The sequence below is a fragment of the Sus scrofa genome, chromosome 7 (assembly GCF_000003025.6).
Source record: "Sus scrofa isolate TJ Tabasco breed Duroc chromosome 7, Sscrofa11.1, whole genome shotgun sequence".
In the NCBI taxonomy this organism is placed as follows: domain Eukaryota; kingdom Metazoa; phylum Chordata; class Mammalia; order Artiodactyla; family Suidae; genus Sus; species Sus scrofa.
Window position 1 is genome coordinate 59,094,163 of NC_010449.5, and position 27,563 is coordinate 59,121,725.

General features: G+C 58.3%; 1 protein-coding gene across 2 annotated transcripts; it reads left to right on the forward strand.

The window, feature by feature from the left end:
* On the forward strand, positions 757-25,372 carry SEMA7A (semaphorin 7A (John Milton Hagen blood group)). Of its 2 annotated transcripts, none has more exons than XM_021099054.1 (14): positions 757-989; positions 15,054-15,205; positions 15,704-15,745; positions 16,081-16,173; positions 16,401-16,485; positions 16,633-16,743; positions 17,377-17,516; positions 18,072-18,256; positions 19,104-19,212; positions 19,296-19,494; positions 22,625-22,752; positions 22,962-23,116; positions 23,316-23,377; positions 23,683-25,372. In XM_021099054.1, the coding sequence occupies exons 1-14, from the start codon at positions 809-811 to the stop codon at positions 24,042-24,044; spliced, it is 2,004 nt and encodes a 667-aa protein (XP_020954713.1). In that variant the 5' UTR covers positions 757-808; the 3' UTR covers positions 24,045-25,372. The 2 variants fall into 2 exon arrangements, with proteins under 2 accessions (XP_020954713.1, XP_020954714.1); XM_021099055.1 differs by lacking the exon at positions 757-989 and adding an exon at positions 12,203-12,587.

The window sequence follows — 27,563 nt, forward strand, 5'->3', positions numbered from 1 at the left end:
TCCCTTAAAGCTGGTCTGACTGACTCTGCCTTCCCAACAGTGAGTCCTGGGCACGCAGGATGCTCCCCTCTCTTTCTGCTTGGGGAAGGGGACTTCTTAATTATATCCCCCTCCACTCACATGGAAATGAGTTTGGATTTTCTGAGCACACACCAGCTGGCTGGGGGGGAGGCAGCCCAGAAGGCTGCTGGCTGGGGAAGGGAGGAGAAAGGCGGGGAGGGAGCCAGGCCAAGATGAAAATTCCGTGTTCTCACAGCTGAGCAAGGATGGGGCTCTGAGTGCTCCCTACAGATTATCGACCTTCTGCCCAAAACCCACACCCCCTCCTTAGGGGAAAGCGTCTTGTTCCTTCTTATAGGCTCAGAGGAGCCGTGTCCACTCAGGTCAGCCCATCCTCTGAGAACCACAGCCTTCAGAGTCCACTTAGCTGATCATTATCGAGGTTGTCTGTTCCCTCAGGAGAGGTCCTCTCTGACTTCTAGGCCAATCCCTTCCTGGGGTGGGGGGAGTAAATCTAAGGCCTTGAGAGGGGACAGGACCTGGCGCCGATCACAGGAGACCACAAGTCTGTCTTGCTCCCCTTCCCCCAGGTTATCCCCGTGGAGTTGCCCAGGAAAGGGGTGTCGAAGATTCCCCTGACAGCGGTCACTGCTTTACCCCTAAGCCAGCGGGTGGGGAAGTCGGAGAGGGACGGGGGAGGGGCGGGGTGGGGTCAGGCGTTTGACTCCGCCTCCTCTCGTTGGATCTGCCTGCGGTCGGGCGCTGGCTCAGTCTCGGCTGCTCTCCGCCGTTGCTCCGGGGCCGCGGGATGACACCGCCTCCGCCCGGATGCGCCGCCCTCGGCGCCCCGCGCGCCCGCGTTCCCAGTCCGCAGGCTCGGTCCGGGCTCCCGCTGCGGCTGCTGCTGCTGCTGCTGCTGCCGCTCTGGACGGCCGCCGCCTCTCAAGGCCACTCGAAGAGCGGACCCCGCATCTCTGCTGTCTGGAAAGGTAGGTGGCGCCGCGCTTGCAGCGCGGCTCGAGATCCGATGCCGCGCGGGGCGGGTGCGGAGTGTGCAGCACTGGAGAGAGTGCGTGCGCGCGGCTATGCAGGTCCTGGGCTGTCCCCGCGGATAGCGTGTGGGTCTGGGTGAATGTGTGAGTGTGCCCGCTGCCACGCCGGAGCGGGCTGTGACGCTGCGGCGAGCGAGCGGCAAGGGCTGGAGCCCCGGCTAAGTCACTCCAAGTCCGCCCGCAGCCGGGAGCCGCAGCGCGGGGGTGCAGGGGGGAGGGAGAGGGCCCTTCTCTCGGCCCCGAGGCGCTCTCAGTCCTCCAGCGCTGAGGCCTCTGTGCAGAATCCTTTCTCCTGCCGGGACCCCCACCCAGCTCCTCTCTTTCTGAGCTATGGGCTCCGCTGTCGCGCAGGGCGCAGGCTGGGCCGGCAAGGGGGGCGCGGACCCTTTGCCGCCGCCGCTGCGCTCCGGCTGCGGGAACAAAGACCCCGCTGCCTGCCCCTGCCCCCGCCCCGGCCCCAAGCGCGGGCCGGGTAAAGGGGTGGGTACCCTGTAGTGAGCCGGGACGTGGCTCCGTGCGGAGGCTTCAGGCACCCCGGCGCTGCCTCTGCAATGCTGGGACCCGCCGCTCCCCCCTTGTCCGCACGTGGCAGTTGTCACCAGGAATCCGAGCCAGCATGGGGGGCAGTGCCAGTTGGGTGGGGCGCGGCCACTGGGACCCCCAGGTAGGGGATCTGGCAAGGGGCTGCAGCTTTTAGGCCCTGGTGGATATGTGAACTTGGGGGACCGAAGTCTCCCCAGGGGCGCCTCAGTTTAGATCACTGTACAATGGGTCAAAAAGCTGGCTGGGTAGGTTTTGAGGTTTTGTGTTGCAAGGGACTGAAGTTCCCTGCATTGCACAAAAATGCTTCCCCACCCCCAGGACGACTATGCTCTGTCCCCAAATTTGGCAGGTGCTGCAGCCCCCCTGTGGTGGTGGTGGACTGGCAGTGGGGGTGGGAATGGTAGGTCTGGTCTCTCTGGGAGCCTTTTGATGCCTGAGGCGGTTTGCAGGGATTGCAGGAGCCTGAGCATTATCTGGGGCAGGTATTCTTAGCAGAGAGAGAGGGGGAAAAAAAACCCAAAAATGAGTGTCCTGAGCTGCGGCTGCAGCAGAGAGACTATGACTCGCCCAAGGTCACTCTGCATTGTGTGAGCTCACAGTGCAGACAGGGGGCTCTGATCTGGCACAGGACCGGTGCTTGTTCTGGGTTAGAAAGTGAAGAAAGATTTAAGCAGTATTTTGATCATGAAGAGGGTACTCTGAGGGCCAGCCCAGCTACCCAGCCAGAGCTGATCCTTGTGGTAGTGGAGCAGGGCAGTTGGACCTCTGGCGATGCACCTACTCATGGTGGTCACTTGCAGACCCCTCAGTTAGACCAGCTCCAGGCTGGGCTTCTTCTGCCTTCTTGGCATTTGCTTTTTCTTCTTCCTCTTGGTTGTCTTGGACAGCACAGCATTTGTGCACTCTGGAGGGGATGAATGGCCATGTCTAAATGTTCTGGAATCTGCCCCTGTGCCAAACCCCTTGCATTTGGCTCTGCTCACCCCCATCCCCCAAGTCTTCCCAAGATACCCCTCCACACACAGATACTTAATGCACACCCACCTCTTAGCACTTAATGCTGCCTCCCCAGCTCGGGCACTTAGTCCCCACCCTGAGGCTATTTAAAGCTGCTTTCTGTCCTGTTACCCACTTTCCAAAGGGCTCTTTCTCCTGCATGCAGTCACCATTGTAGCCACACTGGCTGTGCCCTCTGCTTGGTAATGCACTCTTGACCCCCACTGGGGTCTTCCAGTCCCTCACCTGTCTTGTCCAAGGGTGTCTGTAGTCTTCTTCACTGGTGCCAGGCACCCCACTGGCCAAAGAGACCCTGCCGTCCACCTGTTCCCCAGGACCACCAGCTGGTAATGGTATGCCTAGCTGACAGCTGCCTCTTATTTCCTTTGGGATGACACATGGCAGTCAGACAGGAATGGGTTTGAGCAAGGCAAACCCAGGAGTTGGATGAGAGGAGGACCCTCCCAGCCTTGCTGTAGGCTGGTCCCTGTATACCAGTGGGTTGAGGGGATGGGATAGTGGCCTCCAGGAATGTCTAGATCAAGGATAGTGGTGGTTCTGGAGATGATTCTCCTTGAGGCCCAGATTGGGGTTTTAGTTATAAGTCAGGACAGGTGCGAGGACGAGTGGATATGAGGGATCGTCTCTATTATTTTCGGCTGCTTGGACCCCCTAAGTCCTAGAGAAAGATTAGATAAAGGAGTTCTGAGAGGGTCCCAACCTGCCTGAGGAGGTTGATGCCTCTCCAGCCTGATGAAGGCCTGGCCCAGGGCAGCTCTGGTCAGAGGGAGGGGTGCCCTTGAGCTCTGTACTTGTCTCTGACCCTCAGAGCTTGCCAGGGCTCTAGAGGTTGTCCCCTCAGGGTTGTCACTGCCACATGGGCCAGTCACAGATGTGACTGTGTGAGCCTGACCTCCTTGCAGCAGGTGAGGGTGGGGGTTGACATGCTTATGTAAATTGTGTACCTCTCTTCCATTCCATCTCTGGTTGGAGGAGATGGAGAAGCCTAGGAAGGCCCTGGCCTCCAAGGTCAGAGGTGAGCCAGCCTGCCCACAGAGAGAAACATAGCCCAGTCTCTACCTGTCCAGCCGGTTCTACCCTCTCCTTTGTCCAATTAAACAACAGGATGTTATCGTTGACTTGGTGGCTGCTGGGGGAGCCATTATGGAGCCGTTCCCCAGGGCAGGGGGTTGTTGTCACCTCCTACAGGGGATGAGGTCACAGCTGGGGCTCCCCAAGCATCACCATTTCCAGTGGAAATCCTTGCCCCCTTGGGAACTTAGATGTATTCGTCATCTTCAAGGTGAACTCCCCCTGCAGAACAGGGGCGGCAATTCTCAGGAGGAGGGAGGTTTCTAAGCCAGGAGAGATGCTTGATGATGTCACCAGGGGTTTCCTGCCAAGCTCTGAGGCCCCTCTGTCCTGCATAGTGAAGATTCTAAGAGCAGGCTGGGGTGGAGGAGATGCTGGCTTGGGCCCAAGCTGACTGTGGTGTGGGGAAAAGAGACGGGAGGTTGGAAGCCTGGTTCTGGATCCAGCTCTGGCCTGATTTTCTGTGTGACTCTGGACAAGTGCTTGCCTTTTTCTGAACCTCAGTTTCTTCAAATTTCCAAAGCAGGTGTAAGGAGTAGCTTATACTTATCAGAGCACTAATCCCCTGGAACTCTTGTCCCTCTGGGGTGGGAGGGGCTGTAGTGGCCTGTTCAAACCTTAGCAGTGAAGAGAAATTGAAATCTGGGAAGTCAGGGGAAATCCTTAAGTTTCGTGTTCTTATCTTTTTTCTCTTATGAGCTGAAGGCTGAGGATCAGCTGGAGGAAATGGCTCATTTGGTTTGTGTCTCGAGGGGGTAGATGTAGTAATCCAGCATTTTTTTTTTTTTCTTTCTTTGGCTGCACCCACATGGCATGTGGAAGTTCCTGGGCCAGGGATCAAACCCAGGCCACAGCAGTGACCTAAGCCACGAGGGAACTCCCTAATACAGCATTTTTGACATTTAACATTTGCAAGGGCCAAACTATGCTGGTCTTCAGCTTTGGGAACCAGGGATGAGAAACTAGATGGATCCATAGGTTTCTCTGTGACAATGGGGAGACACAGACAGGCAGGTCAGCCTGCATTTACAGTGAAATATGTCAGGCCATGTAACAGAGGGCAGCTGTGGGGGTCAAAGAGGTGCCTAAGGCAGTCTGCACCATCAGAGAAGACTTCCTGGAAGAAGTGATAAGTCAGAGTTCCCATGATGGCTCAGTGAGTTAAGGACGTGACCTTGTCTCTGTGAGGATGCAGGTTTGATCCCTGGCCTCACTCAGTGAATTAAGGAGCCAGCATTGCCACAAGCTATGGCTTAGGTCGCAGGTGCAGCTCGGATCTGGTATTGCCATGGCTGTGGTGTAGCCCTTAGCTACAGTTCTGATATATCCCCTAGCCCAGGAGCTTCTATATGCTGCAGGTGTGGTAGTAAAAAAAAAAAGTGGTAAATCATGATGGCAGGAGGAATAGGAGCCAGCTGGCGGAGAGGAGGGACAGGAGGAAGCACCCAGGTGTGACAGGATTTCAGACCCCCAAACTTGCAACTAGGACCAAAGAGAGGAGAGGAGTTGTGTGTGGGGTCACTAAGAGGGAGATTTTGAGTCAGCCTGGGGGCTCCGGGAGGGTGTCCTGATGGAGGGGACATCTGAGCTATGCTACCTGACCTTCCACAGCCAGCCCCTGGGTAGGAAAGAAGGGCCATGCAGGCCCGAAAAACCCGCCAGTGTTAGAGGCCGCTGATGGGAAGCTGGGGCTGCGTCCACACCAGGGCTTGCCACCTGAGTCCTGACCAGGACTTCTCCAGGGAAGAGGCCCGTCTTCTCCTCAGCAGAGACTCTTAATTTGGGAGGCCCCCCAACACCCCTGTGTGGGAGGGGAAGATGCCCTTCCTCTGCCCAGCTTCCCCTTCCAGGAACCTTCACATCCTTGGTGGGGGTGGATCACTCCCCACGCTGGGCACTTGGAGAAGCAGGGAGAGCTGGACATCTTTCTCTGAGGAGGGCCAGGCCAGCGCCCCTAATGTACAGGTGGGAAGCTGAGGCTCAGTCTGGGGGATGGAGCCCAGTGGCCTGCAGGGGGCAGTGGTAGGAGTGGGTGGCCTTTGAGGTGACAGCTTAAGCCCCAGCTGATGTCCTACCCTCCACCCCCGCGTTCTGTGTCCTTCATTTCAGCCACTGCAGGGCCGTCTAGCTGTGTCACAAGAGTCTGACTTCCCCCACTCTGGTTGGCAGCCCTGGGGCCAGAAAGTTCCCCTTTTCTTGTTTTCCTTTTTTGGCCAGGCCTGGCTGCCCCGGAAGCTTCCTCTCTCCCAGGCTGCAGGGAGGAAGGGGACCTCCTGGAGCAGGGGCTGTGGCCCCTTGTTTGGTGTCCCAGTCAGAGAACATGGGCTGCTCCCTTCCTTAGCCAGCACAGGCCATGAGGGACCATTAGACCTGTCCCTTTCTCACTCCCTGTGGTACGGGGGGGGGGGTTCACCCCCTCCACTCAGCCTCCAAGCCCTTTATCCCACCCCCACCCACCCCTGCGCCTTGGCCCGGGCCCTGCTGTGTCTTTAGGACTCTGCCCTGGCCTCCTTGAGGGCCCCCATCTCTCCGGGTCACTGTGCTGAGCATTCCACCTGGAGCGCACTGCCCGCCTTAGCTCCTGCAGGTCTCCCTGCCCGCTCCGCGGCTCCCTACTCTTTCCCGCCTCAGCGCTATTGCCCTGCTGGTCATTGTCCTGCTGGTCTACCCTTCTTGCACCCAGCTCACCCCTGTCCTCCTTTCTGTCTCACTTCCTCCCAGGAGCCTTCCTGGATGACTCTTAACTCACACAGCCTGATGACACAAAACAGATGTCAGAGATCAGCTGGGCCAACCACATGTTCCACAGATGGGGAAACCGAGGCCAGAGGTGACAGGGATGGGCCCAGCGTCACCCAGTGAGACAGGCAGAGTTGGGACCAGGGCTGTGTCTTCTGCCCGAGCCTGGCCCTGGCCTCAGCTCTTGGCCTCCGTCCACCTGTCTGTTTTCATGCTCTGGCTCCAGGTTGAGGACTCCCTGAGCCCATTTCCTCTTCAGCCGGTTCAGCTGAGCCCAGACTCCCCCTGTCCTGGCCCTGTCTGCTCCCAGGAGCCCCAGTGGCCATGACCATCCTCCCTTCAGGACCTTAGATTTAGGTCAACTCCATGCACCTCTTCTGGTCTTTCCCTCCGGGCAGCTGGGCCTCAGGTCTCGGGGAGCAGGTTGATCCGTGTCACGGCCTGGGCTAATCTGGGTTTAACCCTCACAGCAGCCTGGGATTAGCTTGATGCTGCTGTGCCTTCCTATACCTTCCTTCTTCCAATCAGGGGCTGGAGCTGTGAACCAGCACCCCTGGGGACAGCCCTCACTGGAGGGCAGTGAGTCCCCACTCTATGCCTAGGCCTGTGTTCAGATGCTCTGGGGCAGGGATGTGGGGAGAAACCCTGGGTTTGCCCTTGGGGGTACATGCTGGGGCCTGGAGAGGTGGGCCTGCTGCCTGTGACTAGAGAGGGCACCTGGGGAACTCAGGAGCCTTGTGCAGACAAGGACTGTGACAGGACGGGATGTGAGAGCAGGAAGAGTCAGTGTGGAGTGGTGCAATCAGGGAAGACTTCCTGGGGGAGGGGGAAGAGCCAGGCTAGAGAGAGGAGCAGGGGCATGGGGTGAGGCAGAGTGTGGCACAGATTGCTATTCGTGTTCTTTATCTTCTGGGCCTGGGGCTCTGGGCTAGCCTGGTAAAGAAGGAAGGTCACTGGGAGAAGCTCAGCATCCTGTCAGTGGCCCAGGAACCACTGTTCTAAAATGTCTCCTTGTCTGACATTGGGGTTTGGCCTACCCCGGTCCTGCTCCTCCCTATTCTCTGCGCTGCCCCCACGTGCCCAGTCCTGGCCTTGGCTTCACCTTCATGGAATACGAGGAGGGCTGGCCTTCACCTTGAGGACCCCACGGTCCAGCTGAAATTCCACCAAACAGTGTGATCTGAGAGAAGAGGTTGTGTGCCAGATGGTGTGTAGCGCAAAGTCAGGGGGAGGACGGAGCTGTGGGGCTGGAGCAGTCTGGAATTCCTCCTGAAGCCAGGGGGACTGAGGCTAGATCTTCAAGGACAGGTTAGACCACGTGCACAGGGAGAAGGGGGACAGGAGAGCGCAAGCACAAGTGCAAAGGCGGGAAGCAGCCAGGGCAGAGATGAGCAGAGACAGGTGGGCTTGGGCTGCCAGTTGGAGGAGTTGGGCCCTGCTGAGGCAGGCAGTTGGGAGCCATTGTGGGTTCTGGAGCTGAGGAACCAGGGGGGTGGAGGCAAGTGTTTTTTGCCCGTGCAGGTTGGAGGGTCTCTGAGCACCTCCTCCCTTTGTTGTGGTTTGCCCCAGACTGCATAGCGCTTCTATTCTGGGCAGAGATCACGAGAGACTTATATGCTGGTTAGCGCCCACACTATGCTACACCCCCAGATCCCTAGTCCCTCGTTTCCTCAAGCCTGACACCCACACTCATTTACATATATCCTCTTTGGGGCGTCATGATGGAGGTCAGATCTTCCTTGGCCAAGTGACCTCTGGCCAGGTTCCACCCTCTCTGGGCCTCAGTCATCTCGTTTGTATGGGGGAGCCTGGAGTCAGCCTGCAGGTCAACCTCGACTCCACCATTAGCTGTGTGATCCTGAGCAAGTTATTCAACCTCTCTGGGTCTGGCTGCCCATATCTGTCACGTGGGCATAATAAGAGAAGCCACCTCATAACAGTTCAGTGGTGATTGAATGCGTTAACAGATCTGACACTCGTGTAGAAGAGGGCCCGGCACACAGTAAATGCTATCGGATGGTTAGGTCGGGGGAGTGGGGTATCATCGTTGTCATTGTCATACTCCTTTGCCTTTGGCATCTCTGATTTCAGATGAAATGCAGCCCTGGCAGCCTGGCTCCTGCCAGCTCCCCCTAACTGGCCATGCTGGCTGCCTTGCTCTCTGCCCCCACTGGCCTGGGCGAGGGCTGAACTGAGGAACCTTCTGTTTTCCACAGTCTTCCCATCCTGCGTGCCTCCTTCCCCTTGGGGGGTGGTCTAGCCACCCTCTGCCCTCTCCCTGACCCCTGTTCTAGTTTTGGGCCCAAGGGCGGGCCCTGTACCTCTGTCCGTCCTCTCCTTCGAAGGAGCCACCAGCTGACTTCAGCCTCACGCTGGGGCTTTTGGAACCTGCTGGGCTGAAAAATGGCCAGAATCTGGACAGGACATGGCTTCCTGCCTTCCCTGGGCTTGGAGCCCCCTCCTGACTCCAGCTGAGCCTCAGTGCTAGCCTTCCCTCCCTGAGCTCCCGAATCTGTCTCAGCTCAGACCCGCCACCCCCACCCCCTGCCCACCCCTAGCTTGCTCTCCATGCTGCTTTTCCCCCACCCCACTCCCCAAGCCTTTGCTCCAGCTGGTCTCCTTGAAGGCCATGCCTCTGGTGCTTCAAGGGCAGAGGTGCGATGTAGAAAGCACACAATGTACAGAGCTGGCGTGGAGGGTCCTTAGCTCTCCTGTCTATGAAATGGGCATGCAGATGCTTGCCCCACCTTCTTTGCAAGGTGGTTGGGGGATGTGATGAGCTGCTTGGTGGGGGCAGATGAGGATGTGGTTTCTTTTTCTGTCTTCACCTCCAGAAAGCCGTCTCTGACTTCTTCAGCATTCACAATCCCACAATTTCCCCAAATGGTCCCAAACTTAACCCTGCATTTTTCTTTTTTTCCATGCCAGTGGCATGTGGGAGTTCCCGGGCTAGGGATCGAACCCCTGCCACAGCAGTGATCCTAGCCACTGCAGTGACACGGCTGGATCCTTAACCTGCTGAACCATCAGGGACCTCCAATCCTGATTGTTTTGTTCCAAGAGTCATGATAGGTCATAAAACCTAGACCTTAGCAAGTACCAGCCCCTCCAATGCACAGAGGAGGAAACCAAACCCAGGAAGGTCTGCTCTTGGTCACGGTCACAGCCAATCAGACCCCAGCCTGCCAAAGGGAGCAAAGGGTTTTTTGGAACCAGAGCTGAGCCCCCATGGAGATATGCTCCCCTCCCACTCTGGGCTGACCTTGGTGGGTGGGAAGACGTGTCCTTTGGGCCCAGAACACAGCTCATTGTTCCCATGGCTGATAAAGAGAGGCGCGCCTCCCACGCCCATGAGCTAAGTACTGCCGCAAGGGCCCACCACCTGCCCCAGCACACCAGTTCTGCCCCTGCCAGGCAGCTGTCTGGAACCTTGCCCTGCCATGTGTTGCCGGCCCCCCAGCAGCAACCACAACCCTTCCTTAGCATGGGCTGGTGCTACCCCAGAAACCTCACTTCTGGGTACGAGGAGAGGCTTCTCGAGCCCTCATCCCTGGCGCTCCTGCAAAAGGCAACATCGATGAAGTATTTGTTCCTTTGCCGCACCCTCCTCCAGTGGAAAGGTTTCTGTCCACTGCTCTGACCCACGCAGGGGGTCACTCCTTTGTGTTGAAGACTCTGATTGCTAAAGGCCCCTGGAGATCAGGACCCTACCTGGAAGGTAGGTGGGTGGGTCATTCCCTTCAGTTGTCAGGTTAGTGACTTACCCCCTGGAGGACACGGGAGTGTAGGGCGAAGAGCAGGAAATGACTTAGGGGAGTAGAGAGAAGGTGAACTTCGGCCTTTTGAAGATAAGAGGCTCTCAAGGAAGTCTGGGCTGTGGCCGTGGGCTGGAGCTGGGTGACGGCACCAGAAACCCTGAGCTGCAGCCTACCCCGATTGTGCCTCCCTCACTCTGTGCCTTGGGCCAGTGGTGCAGTCCCTCTGGCCTCTGTGCCGCCACAGCTCAGCGACTCTTCCCTTCCCTTCCCTTCTACCTTGACCTGTAGGGTGTGGGTTCCAAAGAGGGGAAAGGCTGCCGGCTAATTCCTGGGCCCCGCATGTGCCTTCTGTCTTCTTCCTCTGGTGACAGCGTGAGGTGGGCCCAGTGATTCAGGTGGGCACACCTTTGGGAGGAGGCTCCTGCCAGATGTGGGTGGACCCCCAATCGGAGGTTGGCCCGGCTCCTGCCCTAGACCCACCCGTCCAGGGGGCCTCTCTGGCTGTCTGACTCAGGCCTTCCCTGCTGGGCACCGCATTCCTGCCATTCTCAGGGCCTGCCTCAATGCCCGCTCTCAAAGGGCTCCTTGAGGTTAGCATTCAAGGCCCGTCGGTTCAGTGGGTCAGCTTGGAAGGCTGTGCCCACCCAGACCAGATCATGGGGGCCATCCATTGTTGCTTCCTTCACAGATGACAACACTGCCCCCCGGTTCTAACCGTTGTCGCTGCACCCTTCCCCTGAGCAGCCCTCTTTCACAAGCAATGAAGATAGGGGGATGGCAGGGACCAGATGGTGACAGCACCCAGTGAGTGAGGAGGAATGATGTTCCACCAGGCAGCCTTGCTTTGGGAAAACCTGCTCCACAGAAGTTCACACATGTCCCAGCCAGTCCGTCTCTGGGACTGTGGTGGGAGGGGTGGGGGCACACGAGAGGAATGAGGTCTGACTTGTTCCAATAGGATCGGAGCCCCATGGATGACCTGGGGCCTGGGATGGAGGTGGGGGGCCTGTCCCCTCACACCTAGCCATCTTTTTCTTCTTTTTGAAAAAATTTGTGTTTTTCACATGTCCTTTCTGATTTTTACTTTTTGGCCATGCCTGTGGAATGTGAAAGTTCCTAGGCCAGGGATTGAACCTGCACCACAACAGCCACCCAAGCAACTGCAGTGACAGTGCCAATCCTTATCCCGCTGTGCCACAAGAGAACTCCTCCCCAGCCACCTTCGTGACTCTCATCTCTGGCTGGGGCTGGGGCTGGGCCTTGTTGGTCCTGCCACTGTGAGGACAGTGGGGGTTAGGGAGCCTTGGAGTCTAGCTGGGTCCGGGGCAGCGCAAGTGAACCCTTTCTTGGTCCAGAAGGAGCCAGGATTGGCTTGGAACCACATGGGGGTGGGGAGGGGGGTGTCTTGTGCTGGTCTGCCTCGGGGGCCATGCCCACTTCATGTGTCCCTAGCCCCCTCTCCTGCCTGAACCCCTGGTTATTCTGGGAGCTTTTAGCTACCACTTAGTCAGCCACTAATGCGTCAGGCCGGGGAGTGAAGGGGGAGACACGGTGCCAGACGGTGCTCCTTTTAGACATCCAGGATGGGAAGCGGAGGGGGCTGGTCAGGGCAGGGGAAGCCAGGGTGGCGGGGTGATGGAGGAGAGGAGGCTGCTGGATGCTGGCCCTGCCCGTAGGAAGCAGAGGGCAGCTCCAGGGACTGACAGGCAGTAGGTGGGTGAGTCCTTGGGTGCGTCTCCCTTCTCATCACACTCCGGACTTCAGCCCACCTTCCTATTCTTCTCCCACTGGGTCTCTGGACCCACCATTCAGTCAGCTTCCCCACCTTTACTCAAGCTGTTCCCACTGCCTGGAATTCTCTTCCTGCCTGTTCTTGACCCGTCTAGCGTTCTGCCTGCCCCATCCTTTCAGATTCCTAAGGAAGCAGAAAGATGCATTTAGGGATGTGGCATTTGCTCCCTCGGCTGGGCCTCTTTAGGGGCAGCCCCCAGCCTTGCTCAGCTCCTGCTTGCGTGGAGCCTTGAATGCCACCCCCTCCCCTCTTGGTGCCATGGGGCCACGGATCCTGGCCGAGAAGGCTTGGTGCTGCCTTCACTTCCAGGCAGCCCTCCTGCCCCTGAGCCCCCAGCCCCCGCTCCTGTGACCTGAACAAAGCTGCCTTTCATGTATTCATCGAGCTGCTGCCGCTCAGACACTTCCCCGGCACAATCAGGCCCTTTGAGGGCCTTGGGCAGTGCGGGAGCCGGGCTGGGGCTGGGGTAGAGAACGGGCCAAGGCCTCATCCTGGGGCCGAGCTGGTGCCATCTCCCCCATACACATCACCCGGCGCAGAGCCGGGAGGGGTGAGCGCCTTGGGGTCAAGGGAGGCAATGCTCCTGGGCTCCTGTTTGCTCTTCTGCAAAATGAGGTGAGCAGTCCCTGCCTTCCCCCTCCCCCTGAGCCTGGCAGCCACAGCCAGGATTGGAGGGGAACCGGGCTCAGGCTTAGGAGTCTGTGCAGGTATGTCCTGCCCGGCAGCCCCCCCATGCTGCACCCCAGCAGCAGGCCGCCCTCACCCTCCTTTTGCGTTCTCGGAAATACTTTGTGAGCAACTCTGGGGTCTGCACCGACGCAGTTTTGCTTGAGCGGTGCAGGGGCTTGCTCTGGTGTGGCTGTTTCACCCCTCCAGCCGGGGTAGAGCCAGGGCCTCCCACTTGGACCTTGTTCTCCAGAGCCAGGCTGCGTCTCCCATCAGACTGGACTCCTCAGGGCAGGACTGCCTCTCCTCACTTTGATGACCCTGTGACCCCAGATAAGGGCTCCCTCAGGCCCCCCTCCTGTGCCTCTTTCTCCACGACTGGAGCTGTGCATTGGCTGTGCAGGCCCCTCCTCTGAGGCCTGGGGCTGAGGCCTTGTGTGAGCTGAGGGGACCGGTGGAGGTGGCCGGCATGACCTGAGCCATGGAGCTCTCCTCTTCGGCCCCGGGGGGCCTCAGATCTCAGGCCGCAGCCCAACATCTTCAGACAGAGATATAAGCTTTTCCAGCCACCTGGCTGGCTGGGGGAGGTGGTGAGGAGCTGGGGTTATCAGACTGTTTGGATTCGGGGCTAGGCTGCAGGATGGGGACGTGGCTGCTGCTCAGGCCGCAGGTGAAAGGGGAGCCAGGGAGCCCTGGAGCTGAGACAGAAAAGCCTTATGATTGACCTCAGCACTCTAATTTCATCCCAGCTGGGGGGAGGGGAAGTCTAGAGCCTGAGACCTGCCAGCCCTGCCCAGCCTTGGCTGATACCCTACCTCTGCCACTTGGCAGAACATGGGCTCTCAGCCCCTGCCTTGCGCAGCTTCAGGTTTCAAAGAGGCCTGACATTCTGAGCCATCAGGCTGTTTGTGGAGCACCCGAGGAGAGCCGGGTGAACCCCAGAGCAGCGAGCTCAGTGCTTGTCTGTGGCCTGCGATGCTGGCCTCTCCGTGAACGCGCACGAGAGCCAGTCCTCAGTCTGGATGGGCCAATCTGTCCTGCCTCCTGGTATGACCTTGGGCTAGAGTGTCCCCCAGGGGCCCTCAGCTTCTGCCGCTGTACAGTGAGCCAGACCACAGCGAGGTGGAGAGTGAGAATAGCCCACTTCCAGGGACCACCTGGCCATGCAGGGACATATCTTAAGGACAGGGAGCAAGGGTGGGGGTCACCTGGTGGGTAGTGCTCTTTTCCCTGTGGACTGCAGAATCGGTAGGAAGGATTCAAATGGCACCAAGGGAGATTTGGGGGCAAACTCAAGGGCATGGCAGATCTTTTCTGTCTGGGCTGGAGTGTGTCCTGCTTGGGTGTCACCACTAAGCTGACTGCCCCTGAGTTTGCTGCAGCTGAAAAAACAGCGGTCAGGCTGAGTTCCTGGGTGAGGCTCTGGGCTGGTCAGAGGTGGGAAGATGCTGGCTCTGGCTGATTGCTGGGGGCACAGCCACAGGCTGTCCCAGCCCTGTAATTTAGCCATGCAACCAGGACAACCTCAGCAATGTCGCCGGAGATGAGACATCTTCTCCCCGGAGGCAGTGGCTGCAGACAGTTTCTTTTTTGGGCAGAACTGTTCCAGTCAGCCCTTCTACTTAGAGGCTCAGGTTGTGCTCTGTGAAGGGCCTCCTGTCCCAGAGTTGCTGGGGAGGGCGGGCTGACCTTATGCCCCGGGGTGAGCTGGCAACTCTGGGAAACCAGGCCAGGTCCCCAAATCCAGCTGGAGTTCATGGCCCACTACTGACCATGCGAGCTTGGTTCTCTCCAGACCCGCTCTCCAGACCTCTGTTTTTCCGTCTGTAAAATGGGAGGGAGTGAACCTTACGACTCCTTTCTAGTTCTGGTCTATACCACCTTGCTTGCTAAGAGAGTGGGTGGGCCTGGCGAGGTTGGAAAGGGCTTCCTGAAGGAGGGGATGGGTTCTGAGCAGCATGATTCCTGGGCACCTGAACTGTAAGTGGGGTTCTTAGAGGCCCTGCTGCCTGCAGGGGTGGAGGGAGCTGCTTGGTCTGTCTTGGGCACAGAGAGTTTCATAGAGCAGAGGTGGGGGCCTTGGTCCTTCTTGCTGGAGCCCAGCCCCTTAGGAACAGCAGAGTATGTGTTGGGGGGGGGTCTGTTCTCCCAGGGGTCCCTAAATCCTGCCCCCCTCTGAGGTCACCCATATTGTAGAGTGGGTACTATGCATAGCTTTGGGGTGAGGACAGCTGGTGGCTGGACCCCACCAGAGGACCCCCTTACTTCTCTCGCTCATGGCTCTGAGTCTCTGCACTGCCCTAGCCGGAGCCAAGCACTAGCTTCTCAGTGGATGCCTGTGTGCCTGGGAGGTGGGCCACGATCTTCCAGCCCAGGGCCCAGCCTCAATGTTTCTGCCCATTGTCTCCTCCTCAGGCCATGCAGGGCAGGACCATGTGGACTTTGGCCCAGTGGAGCCGCACACAGTGCTTTTCCATGAGCCAGGCAGCGCCTTCCTATGGGTGGGTGGACGCAACAAGGTCTACATCTTCAACTTCTCCAAGGGCAAGAATACCTCCGTGCACACGGTGAGCCTGGGCATCTCTCCCCACTCCCATCTCTGCTTATCGCCCCTCCAGCCTTAGGGAGGGGCCTCGGGGCATCTGGGGGAGCTGAAATCTCTTCTGAAACTGGTCGACCCCCTAGTATATACCATAAATGGTCCTTGGGGTAGATTCCCTTAAGGTGGTCCCAACTGGCATGGGTGGTGGGGTGCTGTGGAGAGAAGCACAGAGCTAACGCGCCTGTCCGGTGAGTCCTGCTGATTGCTGAGGCCTGGGCAGGAAGCTGGGCTCCAGAACCCCACGGGCCCTGTCTTCTGAGATCTCTGGCTGGCCCATGGGCTCTGGGCTTTGGCTCCAGGTTTCAGGCTGAGCAGCCTATGTGATCCCGGGTAAATCACTCCCCTTCTCCGAGCCCTAGTTGCTAATCTGTCAAATGAGCTAGTCCTGAGGATGCATGGAAAGCACTTCCAGGGGCATTTGGCCCCCGACAGAGTGAACTAATGCCCCCTCTCCTCCCCCCAGGTGAACATCGGCTCCACGGTGGGGTCCTGCCGGGACAAGCGGGTGAGTGGGAGAGAGGGTGTGCAGGGGGGAGCCTGGGTCCTTTGGTAGAGGGATGGGTGTTCCTGAGAGTCTGAGGAAGGAGGCATGGCCCTCCCTTGGGAGCCCCAGTCTGAGCCCTGCCCTAGGGTCCCAGTCTGAGGGGGAGACACTCCTTCCCTGAGGCCCTTCCTCTGCTCTTACGGGGCTTGGAGTCGGCTGGACCTGCTCTGGGCTCTCCTTGGAGGCTGCCTGGTGTGCTCAGACTTCTGATGCCCTCTTCCCCAAGACTGAGGCTCCTGGCGCTAGGCCTGCCGGGGCCACCAATCAACCCCTCTCCTTCCCCTTCTCCGGGGCAGGACTGCGAGAACTACATCACACTCCTGGAGATGCAGAATGAGGGGCTGCTGGTCTGCGGCACCAACGCCCGGCGTCCCAGCTGCTGGAGACTGGTGAGGAGACCCCTCCCGGTGTGCCTGGTCAGCTTACCCTTGTCTGGGTGGGCTTCCCACTCCTGCCCCCATGGTGGGAAGGAGGCGGGGGGACTCTGAGGCTGGCCGCACCTTGAGCAGAATTCCTGGGAGGATAAGGGACCCTGGCTGGGCAGCTGGAGCCCATGGGAGGCAGTGGCCATGGGATCACGTGGCGGTCTGACCCCCCTCCCCCCGGTCTCCCCCAGGTGAATGACACTGCGGTGTTGCTTGGTGAGAAGAGAGGCTATGCCCCCTTCAGCCCGGATGAGAACTCCTTGGTTCTGTTTGACGGTAGGGCTGTGGCTGGAGCAGGAGGGCTTCCAGAGGGCTACCACCCTGGGCTTGGAGAGGGTGGTCAGCTCTGTGCCTGGTGGCCCAGGCCTGGGGGTACTTCCAGAAGCTGTGTGACCTTACCACTGCCCCTCCCACTGTGCCCAGGAGACGAGGTGTACTCCACCATCCGGAAGCAGGAATACAATGGGAAGATCCCTCGGTTCCGCCGTATCAAGGGCGACAGTGAACTGTACACCAGTGATACCGTGATGCAAAGTGAGTCAAGCTCCGGCTGGGCTGGGCTGGAGGAGGAGGTGTGAGTGCCCGGGGTGACAGATAGGATGCTCACGTTCCTGGGAAGGCTCCCCAAGGGCCCCTGGCCACAGACCAGTTAGGAGAGCAGGGGCTTGGTACAGCCCTGTGTGGGCAGAGCCGAGGACTCTGGCCTGCCAGGGATCAGGGGAATAGTACAGACAAAGATGTGGGGGCAGGATGGGCCCAATACCCTCTGGGAACAAATCATAGGAAGCCCCAGCCCCAGTGTGGGGTCCCCAGGAGCCGTAGCATATCCTTCTGCTGAGCTCATGCGAGGGCAGTACTCTCTCCCTCCTCATTAGGGCTCTGCCAATTAGGCAGAAGTGACATAGGGGCCCCCAGGGAGCTCCCCTCAGTCCCCAAGCATGAGTCATTGCTCCTGGGCCGATGACATCTTTGTAGGAGAGGGCAAAACAGGTGTGGGGTGGGGTACAGAGTCTCAGGCCCCTTGGGATGTCGGACCTGATGTCCTGAAGTTTATTCCAGGTCCGTTTGCCCCGGGTTTGTTTGTGCAGACTTGGAGGGTGTGCAGGGTTGGAGTGGGTCCTCTGAGAGGCTCCCAGCCTCACACCCATTCGCCTCTGTCCCTGGCAGATCCACAGTTCATCAAGGCCACCATCGTGCGCCAGGACCAGGCCTACGATGACAAGATCTACTACTTCTTCCGAGAGGACAACCCTGACAAGAATCCCGAGGCCCCTCTCAACGTGTCCCGTGTGGCCCAACTGTGCAGGGTGAGTGGGTGCTGAGTGAACAAGTGTGTGTGTCTGTGCCTGCATAGGAGCGAGTGAGTATGCGAGTGCCCGTCTGCAAATGTGCACACATGTTTGTGTGAAGGAGTGTGCGAAATGTGTGAGTCTGTGAGGAATTGTGAGAGGAAGTGTGTGTGCACAGGAGGGTCTGTGCATCTGTGAGTGGGTTAAGGTGGCTGGGCTCACGTGCACATGAGATAGGTGCAAGTGTGTGCATTTGTGTGAGTGGGTATGCACGTGGGTGTGAGCATGAGAGTGTGTTGAGCTTCACCTGTTTGAAGGGGCTAGAATGTGTGAGAATGGGCAGACGTGTGTCTGAGCCAGTGTGCTCTGTGGGGACCTGACATGGACACCCAGCAGGTGTCCTGTCTGGAGCCTGGCCCAAGAACCCGGCCTGAGTCATGAGGCACCTCGGCCTCATCCCCTGGCGGGTTCCAGCCCCTTTCAGGGCCTCCCTTCCTCCTGGGAAGCCTGGGTGCTGGCATTCCTGGCAGCTGAGGGGGTGCTGAGGAGCTTCTCTCCCCTCCACCCTTCCAGGGGGACCAGGGTGGTGAGAGTTCACTATCAGTCTCCAAATGGAACACCTTTCTGAAAGCCATGCTGGTGTGCAGTGACACTGCCACCAACAAGAACTTCAACAGGCTGCAGGACGTTTTCCTCCTCCCCGACCCTAATGGCCAGTGGAGGGACACGAGGGTCTATGGAGTTTTCTCCAACCCCTGGTGAGTGACCCTTGTCCTGGGGCTGAGGCTGGCGTTAGTTAAGTGTCAAGTGGGGATCCGAGGGTTTGGGCCCTGCTGAGGGGATGGCTGATGTGGCAAGAGTAGGGACTTCAGGCTCAAGGGACAGGACTGTCACTGGGCCTGGTGGGCAGACAGTGCTCAGGGAGATGTGTGCCAGTGTGTTTGTGAGTCTGTACACACGGGTGTGCATCCACGTGCCAAATGCATGCTCATGGCTGCGCCTGGGGCTGTGTGTCCCCCAGCTGTGTGCTCAGAGCCAGTGCTGGGCCCTGGAAGAAGGCTGCGGAGGCCCCTCGGGGTTCTGGGTGCGGGGTGCTATCACACCCACACAGGCAGTGCCTGTGCCTGATAATTCACACCTCTTAATCGCTCATTGATTGAAAACAAGGCAGGCAAAAGTGTTGGGTGTGTATAGGGAGAGGAGGGGGACAGGGTGGGGCTCCTGAGTGGGTGGACCCAGCAGGCTGAGAAGGGGATGGGGGCCTGGCCTCCTTGGGCGTCAGCTTGGCAAGGACGCGCATGCTGGGATTTCTCCTGCCCTGGCATTGGTGTCTGAACTCAATGATTCTGGGACAGAACATGGGTTGTGGTTTTTCCTGTGGCAGAAAGGAAGTAGGTTGAGCTTCCCCTCTCCTTCCTTCAGTGGTATTTGATAACTCAGGCACTGGCCTTGGCCCCCAGGATAGTCCCTGCCCCCCTGGAGCTCGAAGGCCAGGGAGCTTGGTTGTGAGGCTGCAGTTGTGCTGTCTGGGGCTGGGCTGGCCCTGGGGAGTGGAGGTGGGCAGGTCCTGGGCTCCCCTCTCAGGTGGTCTTTGTGTCCGCCTAGGAACTACTCGGCTGTCTGCGTGTACTCCCTTGGCGACATCGACAGGGTCTTCCGCACTTCTGCTCTCAGAGGCTACCACAAGGACCTTCCCGACCCACGGCCTGGCAAGGTGAGAGGGACACCCACCAGGCCCCAGGCCCCAGCCCCTCCTCCCAGCCACCCCACTGATCTGGACCTTTGCTCCTTGTCCAGTGCCTCCCAGACCGGCAGGCCATACCCACAGAGACCTTCCAGGTGGCCGACAGTCACCCTGAGGTGGTACAGAGGGTGGAGCCCATGGGGCGTCTGAAGACGCCGCTGTTCCATTCTAAGCATCACTACCAGAAAGTGGTCGTGCACCGCATGCATACCAGCAATGGGGAGACCTTCCACGTGCTCTACCTGACCACAGGTGAGGTGCTTCCTGGGACCCATTCCCCCACCCCAGTGGCTTTGTACAGATGGATATGAAAGGTATAAAGAATAATGGAATTAATACTTGGCTGGATCTTGATACCTAGAAGGGAGAGTTGAGTGACAAAGAACTGTCAGGAGTTAATATGTGGGCCGTGGAAGAATGAGGCAGGGAGGGCTTCCTGGAGGAGGTGAGGCAGAGGGGTAAGGGAAGGGTATCATAGGCTGGGAGAAGAGCAGGTGCCAAGATTCTGAAGCAACAATGTGGCAAGTATGAGCAAAGCTGGGGGCAGCTTCGGTCCAGCTGTCTGACTTCTGAAGATGGTAGGAAGAGATGTGGAAAGTCAGGAGGAAGGACCTGGTTCCAGGGTGTCCTGTGGGGGCTCTGCCAGGTGGAGTGGGGAAAGTGGACCCTCTTCCTGTCTTTGGGATTATTATGCAGGTGAGAGGAAACATTTGATGTGGGATGCAAAGGATTTAGTGAGATGTGAAGAAGGACTTCCAGATGGCAGAGCCTTTGCAGGGGTACCTCTCTTCCCTGAAGGGGGCTTCCTTGGGAGAGCAGGGTCTGGCTGACCCTGGAAGCTGGGTTGAATGTTCTGAGAGATGTCCCTGCATCCTGGAAGTCACCAGCCATGGAGGCGCCAGCCCAGAGCTGGCTTTGTAGCAGCTTCCTGGTCCCAGGCTGTGGGCAAAGGTAGCTCTGGGAGTGGGCATGGAGATCATTGCTGGGGGGCTACTGCAGGCCTTCCTTAACACTGGGTGGTGGTGCCATCAGAAAGGCAGTGTCTGGAGTTTCTATTGTGGCTCAGCGGGTTAAGAGCCCAACATCATGTCCATGAGGATGTGGGTTCAATCCCTGGCCTGGCTGAGTGGGCTAAGGATCTGGCATTGCCACAAGCTGTGGTGTAGGTCGCAGATGCAGCTCAGATCTGGCGTGGCCATGGCTCTGGCGTAGACCTGCAGCTGCAGCTCGCATTTGACCCCTAGCCTGGGAAGTTCCATATGCTGCAGGTGTGGCCCTAAAAAGAAAAAAGAAGGCAGTGTCTGCCCCAATGCCTAGCATCTCTGGGGTCACTTAATCCAGTTCTCAAGCACGCCCCTCAACTGTTCATACTCGCCCCATGTGACTTCCTGCTGTTGCTTTACCTGGGGGTTTTCTTAGGGCCATAGTGGCCACATAAGTTTTGTCTGTTTGTTTGTTCTGTCTTTTTAGGGCCACACCCACAGCATATGGAGGTTCCCAGGCCAGGGTCCAACCAGAGCTGTAGCCGCCGGCCTTCACCAGAGCCACAGCAACACAGGATCCTAGCCATGTCTGTGACCTACACCATAGCTCATAGCAATGCTAGATCCATAATCCACGAACGAGGCCAGGAATTGAATCTGCGTCCTTATGGATGCTAGTCAGGTTGTTAACCACTAAGCCACGACAGGAACTCCAGTGGCCACATAAGGTTTTGTGCCTCCTGGGAATCTGGGGGAGAGTAACTTCCCATTAACAGGCCTAGTTTCTGAGTCCCGAGACCCACCTCTTTTCTCCTCTCTTCATCCTGGCTGCACCCATTGGCCCCTGTCCTTACTCTGTTCCAGCAGTGGCTGGCTTAGCTGTTGTGGCCAGCCATGGGGACAACAGGGCATTGGGGAAGAGGAGATGAGGAAGTCACAAGGTGTGGGACTGGGAGCAGGAGCCAGGATAAGGAAGACTGGGCCTGGGCTGAGGGACAGTGGGCCCCCTTCCTGCAGATCTGTGAAGCAGGTGTACTTGAGCGATGAGGGCGTTTGTGTCCCTTCTCCCTGAGGGCCATCGGAGAGGTACCATTTTGGGAGCCTATAGCAGGAAGGATTGGGGCCAGATAAGAAATAGAACTTTCTGAGCCCTCTGCAAAGAATGGGAGGCTCTCACAGGGGGAAGAAGCTCTGGGAGGCTGTCACCAGGCTGCGTGGAGGAGGTGAAGGGCAGCGTGTGTGTGTGAAGGCAGTGACTGGGCTAGGAGCTTGTCAGGCCAAAGGAGCATGGGGCTACATCCCAGAGCCTGCAGGGAGGGGGGGCGGGGGAAGAGTCGGGTCACAGACACGGGAGGAAATGTCCGAGGCAGGAATTATCTCATCATCTGACTGCTTTTTTGGGGCAAGTGATGCCCTGGGAAATTGGGAGGGAGGGGGAAGGAGGCAGGCTGTTCTAGAAACTGGGACAGCCTGTGAGATGGGATTGGGAGGATGCAGAGGTCAGCACGCCCATTATTCCCGACAGGTGTGGATGGAGAGAGCGCTGGCCCCCGAGGCAGGTAGCCTAGTGTGGGACCTTGGAAATCCCTCTGTGGAATCTTAGGTCCTTCCTTTTCAGATCTAAGATTTTAGATTAAAAAAACAATTAAAAAAAATCCCCTAAGACGACATGCAGTGTGGAATCCCAAATTGGATCCTGGAATAGACATTAACGGAAAAACCCATGAAATCCCAATAAAGTCTTAAAGTCGGTAGTCAAGTTAATAATAATATACCAGTGTCAACTGTTCAACTGCGACACATACCACCGTTATATAAGACGGTGACATTAGGGGAAACTGGGTGAAGGGTATACGAGAACTCTGTACGATGTTGGCAGTTTTTCTGTAAACCTGGAGTTATTCCAAAATAGAAAGTTTATCTAAAGAAAAAAAAACCCCAGAGAATCCAGGAAGCAGGGGGGTTTATGGGATAAGTTGAGGGGTGGGGTTCTGACGCTCTGGGTTCCAGTTACCGCTGTGTGACCTTGAGCAAGTTGCTTGTCCTTTCTGAGCCTCATTTCCTTATCTGCGAAGCGGGGGTGATAATCCCCACCTCCCAGGGGGGTGGAGGATGAGCAAGGTTATGCTAATGCATGGAGCTAGGGCCTGGCAGCACGTGGGCCTGCTGGTTCTGTTCATGCTCCAGCTTCCCCTGTGGCCTTGGGGAGCCATTGGCCTTCCTGGGATGACCCTCCTCAGTCGCACTGTCCCACCCCACCCGAGTCCTATGACCCTTGCCTGAGCCCTCACTTCCCAGCCCACCCCAACCTGTCTTTCCTGGTCAGCTTAGCCTAGAGGGAGGCTGCCTGGCTCCGGGGTGGGCCTCCCAGCTGCTGACCCTCTGCCCTTCACCCACAGACAAGGGCACCATCCACAAGGTGGTTGAGTCTGGGGATCAAGAACACAGCCTTGTCTTCAACATCTTGGAGATCCAGCCCTTCCGCCGTGCAGCCACTATCCAGGCCATGTCACTGGACGCTGACCGGGTGAGCCTCCCTACCCCCCAGCCACCCCTGTCCTATGGGGCTGCCCAGTGATGGCCAGCTGAGGACAGAGTTTCTCTGTGTGTGATCTGCATGTCCTTTTCTGAGTCACTGGGCCCCACGGCCTGCCAAACAGCTGAACCTCAGCCTGGGAGCTTAGAACTCATTTGTGGTGGAGGCCCTGGCCTGACCCAGTCCTTCTCTCCTTCCAGCGGAAACTGTATGTGAGCTCCCAGTGGGAGGTGAGCCAGGTGCCCCTGGACCTGTGTGAAGTCTATAGCGGGGGCTGCCACGGCTGCCTCATGGCCCGAGACCCCTACTGCGGCTGGACTCAGAACCGCTGTGCCTCCATCTACAGCTCCCAAGAGTATGTTGGCTAGAACCTCTTGTCCCTAGGAGAAAGTAGATGCAGCATTGGGGGTTGATGGGCTCCAGGAGGTGTCCCTTCTGGCCAGAGCCGCCTGTGGGTGGGCACCGCTGCGAATACTGGGTGGGGGAGGAAGAAGGGAAAGAGCCGGGCCTGTGGCCTCCTGTCTGCTTAGCCTCTGTTTTCCTTCCGGCTCCAGGCCAGTGCTGCAGTCCATCAATCCAGAAGAGCCACACAAGGAGTGCCCCAACCCAAAGCCAGGTACCTGATCTGGCCCTGCCCTGAGGCCCCAGTCCGATGAGGGCCCATCTGATGGAGGCAGAGTCTGGTCCTGGGGGCCCTGGACAGATGGGGCGGGACAGTCCTGTGGAGGGAGCCCTTTGGGTGTTGGGGTGCTTGTGAGAGGGGTGGGGTGAGGGAGGCAGGGGAGAGTAAGGAGGAGACTGGGCGCTAGTTTCCCCATGTTCATTTAGAAGCCTTGGCCTTGACAGCCTATCAGCGGGGGAGGACACAGCCTTTCTGGGAGCCCTCAGCCCCTCCTCACAGCCCCTCCCATCCCTCTCCAGAAGGGGCCCCACTACAGAAGGTTTCCCTGGCCCAGAACTCTCGCTACTACCTGAGCTGCCCCATGGAGTCCCGCCATGCCACTTACTCATGGCGCCACGAGGAGAATGTGGAGCAGAGCTGTGAACCTGGCCACCAGAGCCCCAACTGCATCCTGTTCATCGAGAATCTCACGGACCTCCAGTACGGCCACTACTACTGCGAGGCCCGGGAGGGCTCCTACCTCCGCGAGGCTCAGCACTGGGAGCTGATGCGTGAGGATGGTATCACGGCCTCACACCTGCTGGGCCACGCCTGCACGCTGGCATCCTCCCTCTGGCTAGGTGTCTTGCCCACGCTTGTTCTTGGCCTGCTGGTCCATTAGGGCTTCCTGGGGCTGAGCATGCTGCAGGCTTCTGCAGCCCCAAGGCACTAGAAGAGTCTCACACCCAGAACCGGCTGGGCCCGGGAGCTCCTTGCCCACCACTTCTTCCAGGGGGACTGCATAACCTGAAGGGGTCAGCAGGCCTGGAGATGGCCAGCCGCAGGCGGCTGCTGAGCCCCAGTGGGGCGGGGGGTGGTGTGGGCCAGAGAATGAAGGCTCTGACTGTGAAGCCGGGGCACTGATGACCCAAGACTTTATCTTTTGGGGACTATTTTTCAAAAACTCAAACTGGCTAAATCAATAATGCTCTTGGCCCAAGAGCCTGTGGGCCAGAAAGTGGGGTTTCAAAAGGGGACTTGGGAACCCATCTCTGGACCTTTGGGCTGAGGCCTGAGTCCTTCTGGACTCTCTATACCCAACCCCCCTCCTGCCCATCCTCCCTCCTGCCATGGCTGGGGGTGGCTAGTGTTCCTGCAGGCCCAGGGCTGCCCTCTGTGGCCACCTCGCCAGCCCTGGGTCCCACTAGGCAGCTGCCTTGCATGTTTATTGAAGGATGTTTGCTTTCCGGACAGAAGGACGGAAGAAGCTCTATTTTTATGTTAGGCTTATTTCATGTATAGCTACGTCTGACTGCATCTGTATGAAATACCAAAACTACATGCTGGGGTGGGGTGGGGAAGGGTGGGGCTGGGAAGGGATGGGTCATGGGGGAGGGGTCCCAGCTGTGGCTCCCGGGGACAGGGACAGGATGAGAGTCCAGGAATGGACATGGGTTGGAGGAGAGTAGCATGAGCTGGCTCTGCCCGGGGAGCCCAGTCTGAGGGGGATGGTGTCTGAGCCCCTGATGTGGGCTGATTATGGGAGAGGGTGGGATGAGAGAGACAGGGGAGAATGAAGGAGAAAACTGAGCCCCAGGTTCGCCATGTTCATTTAGAAGGAGCAGCCGGGTCCTCAGGAGGAGGTTTCAGGACTCTGCCCTTGGCATTGGGGGTTGGGGGGCGGGGGGTCTCCCTCCCCTCCCCTCAGCCCCCTTCCCCAGGGGCTGTGCTTCCATGCTCCTAGCCTCCCACCTTCAGCTCAGGACATGTTATAACTTAGGCTAAACTGTGAATTCCTGTAGGGACGCCCTGGGCCAAGCTCTCCTGGTGGGCGCCTCTGCCCTCAGCCCTGTCCATGGGCTTCAACAGAGAGCTGGGACTTTCTCTGGCTGTGTCTGGCCAGCCTGGGGCAGGGCCTGGGGCTGGTGGCCTTCCAGCTTCGGCCCCTGCATCTCTTCTCAATGCACTTTAATAATGTAACATATTACTAATAAACAAGCTATTTATTTACTTGTGCCTGCTTCTTACCTTCAAAGCCATTCTGGTCAGGAGGTGAGGGTGGGGGGCTCCTGTTCGTGACTCAGCACCTCCTGCCCGTGTGAACATGACACACTCTCACTGGCCTTCTCCTTAGAGCCTTGGAGCCGAGGAAACACTCAGCAGGACTCCCAGTTAGCAAGAGGTGGGAGTGAGAGCTGAACTCACAGCTCCCAAGCAGGGCTCTGCCTGCCAAGCGATGACCTTGGAGCCCAGACCACTCCTGAACCCCACCTCTTCTCATTAAGAATGGACCTTTCCCTCTTCCTGGCCTCCAACCCCATTGGAGGCCTGGCCCTACTAGAAATGGCTTCAGGCCTCCCTGCCTTCAAAGAGTCCATTGTGGGAGGGAAAGCTGATGGAATAAGCCCCATGGGATAAACCTGTGGTGAGGAAAGGGTGCGAGCAGGAGGCTAGAGGGCAGGAGAGGTGGTACCTGAGTGGAGACACGGGCAAGCAGCGTGGGGCTCAGTGTGCATGCTGAGGGGGTGCTGAGAGCAAGGAGGGACCAGTGTGCAGGCTTTGTGTGCTAGTCCCAGAGCTTGGCTTTTCAACCCTCAGGGCAGTGACAGGGCTGTGGGGGGATTTGTGCCTTAGAAACTCTTAAGCTCCCTTCACGATAAAGCAAATAGGTGTTAGAACCCCAAAGGATGAGTGAGAAGGGCCCCCAGAGGCGGGGTTGGGGAAGTGGGAAGGGGAGTGGCGGGGGGGGGGCTGCTCAGGTGGGTGGGATTAGGACAGGACTGGGGATGGAGGGTGGGGCCGGTGGGGGGATGGGGACAGAAAGCCAGATGTCCCCCAGTCTCCCCACATCTTCTCCTCTCCCCTCCCTTCTATTCCCCTCTCTGCTGCCCCTGTGTGAGGACTCAGGCCTTTCGGGGTGTGTGGGAGATTGTCCTGAGCAGTAACTACTGGAGAGGGCGTGTGGCAAACTTGGGGGAGTTCCCTGCTCTGAATCTGAGCCCAGCTTCTGGCTGGCTCGCAGACCCCACAGGGCTGGAATCGCCCTCCCACCATGGAGTCATAGCCGTCTTGCGTCTGCCCTGTGCCCTCCTGTGCCAGCCCTGCACTGGAGATTCTTCCTGGTTCTCTCCTCTCCCACACCCTGCTTTCCAGGGCGGCCAAGGTGGCAGCAGGTGCCCAGGCCAGGAGTCTGGGAGCTGTGAGACCCCAGTGAGCTCTGGGCTGGGGGTAGACACCTGGGGCCTCCATCACCCCCCCATGATCCCGGGCAAATGTGACTTTTCCTGAGCCTCATTCTCCTCCTATTGAGGAGGAAGGGGTTGGACAGAGCTCCTGAGGGGCCCCTTCTTGTGCACTGCTGTGGGTTCTGAGAGCAATATGGTCTTTGCAAGGAGCTCGAAGTCAATGACTTGGTCTGTTTGCCCAGCTCACAGGCAGCAGCAGCAGCAGCAGCAGCAGCAGCAGCAGCAGACTTGACAGAACATCTCCTCTGCAAGCCCTCAGTGGTGGGAAAAGGGCAGAAGAAGTGGGTTCTGGGAGTGGCTAGTGGAGAAAGCGGGCTCAAGCCTTGACCCCACCTGGATTATTGAGCAATCTCCAGTGAGGTGCCTGCCCTATCTGGACCCCAGCAGGCTCCCTCTTGGTGATTCTCTTGGTGCCCCGTGGGCCTACAGCAGGGAACTTGAGGGACAGACGGAACTCCTTTGTCGCTATGGAGGCATGGGAGGGGCCAGGTGGGCAGGCGGGTGGGAAGCTGTGGGTATCAAGGCATGAAATGAGCCCATGTAAATCCCATGTAAATGAGCCAGCGGAGAGCGGGCAGCCCGAGCACAAGGCTTATGCCGTTTCCCCTGATGGGCAAGCAGCAGAGGGGACCTTGGGGGCGGTGGATGGCAGGACCATTAGGTTGGGCCTTGGAGGCATGGAGATCTGCACAAGATCATGGCACCAACATCAGCCTCTTGGGGGCCTGTCCTGCTTTCCATCTTGTGCATCCTTGACCCTGGGGAGGAGAGGGGCACAAAAGAGAGAGAGAGCAAGACTGAAAAACCAAAGTTCAGCTCTCCTGGAGAAGCCAGCAGGGAATGGGGGGCCCCTTTATGCCTCCCTCTGCTTCATAAATCTAAGGGCCACTGAGTTTACCCTGGTCAGTTAGCACCCTGCCATCCTGTCTCCCATGGGAGAAGGCCACTGCTTTCTC

Excerpts from the sequence above, each read along its gene's own strand:
- SEMA7A (XM_021099054.1), top strand. The coding sequence starts at position 809 with ATGACACCGCCTCCGCCCGGATGCGCCGCCCTCGGCGCCCCGCGCGCC. Across the intron at positions 15,746-16,080 it reads GGTCCTGCCGGGACAAGCGG|GACTGCGAGAACTACATCAC; the intron begins GTGAGTGGGAGA and ends TCTCCGGGGCAG. Across the intron at positions 23,117-23,315 it reads TCCATCTACAGCTCCCAAGA|GCCAGTGCTGCAGTCCATCA; the intron begins GTATGTTGGCTA and ends TTCCGGCTCCAG.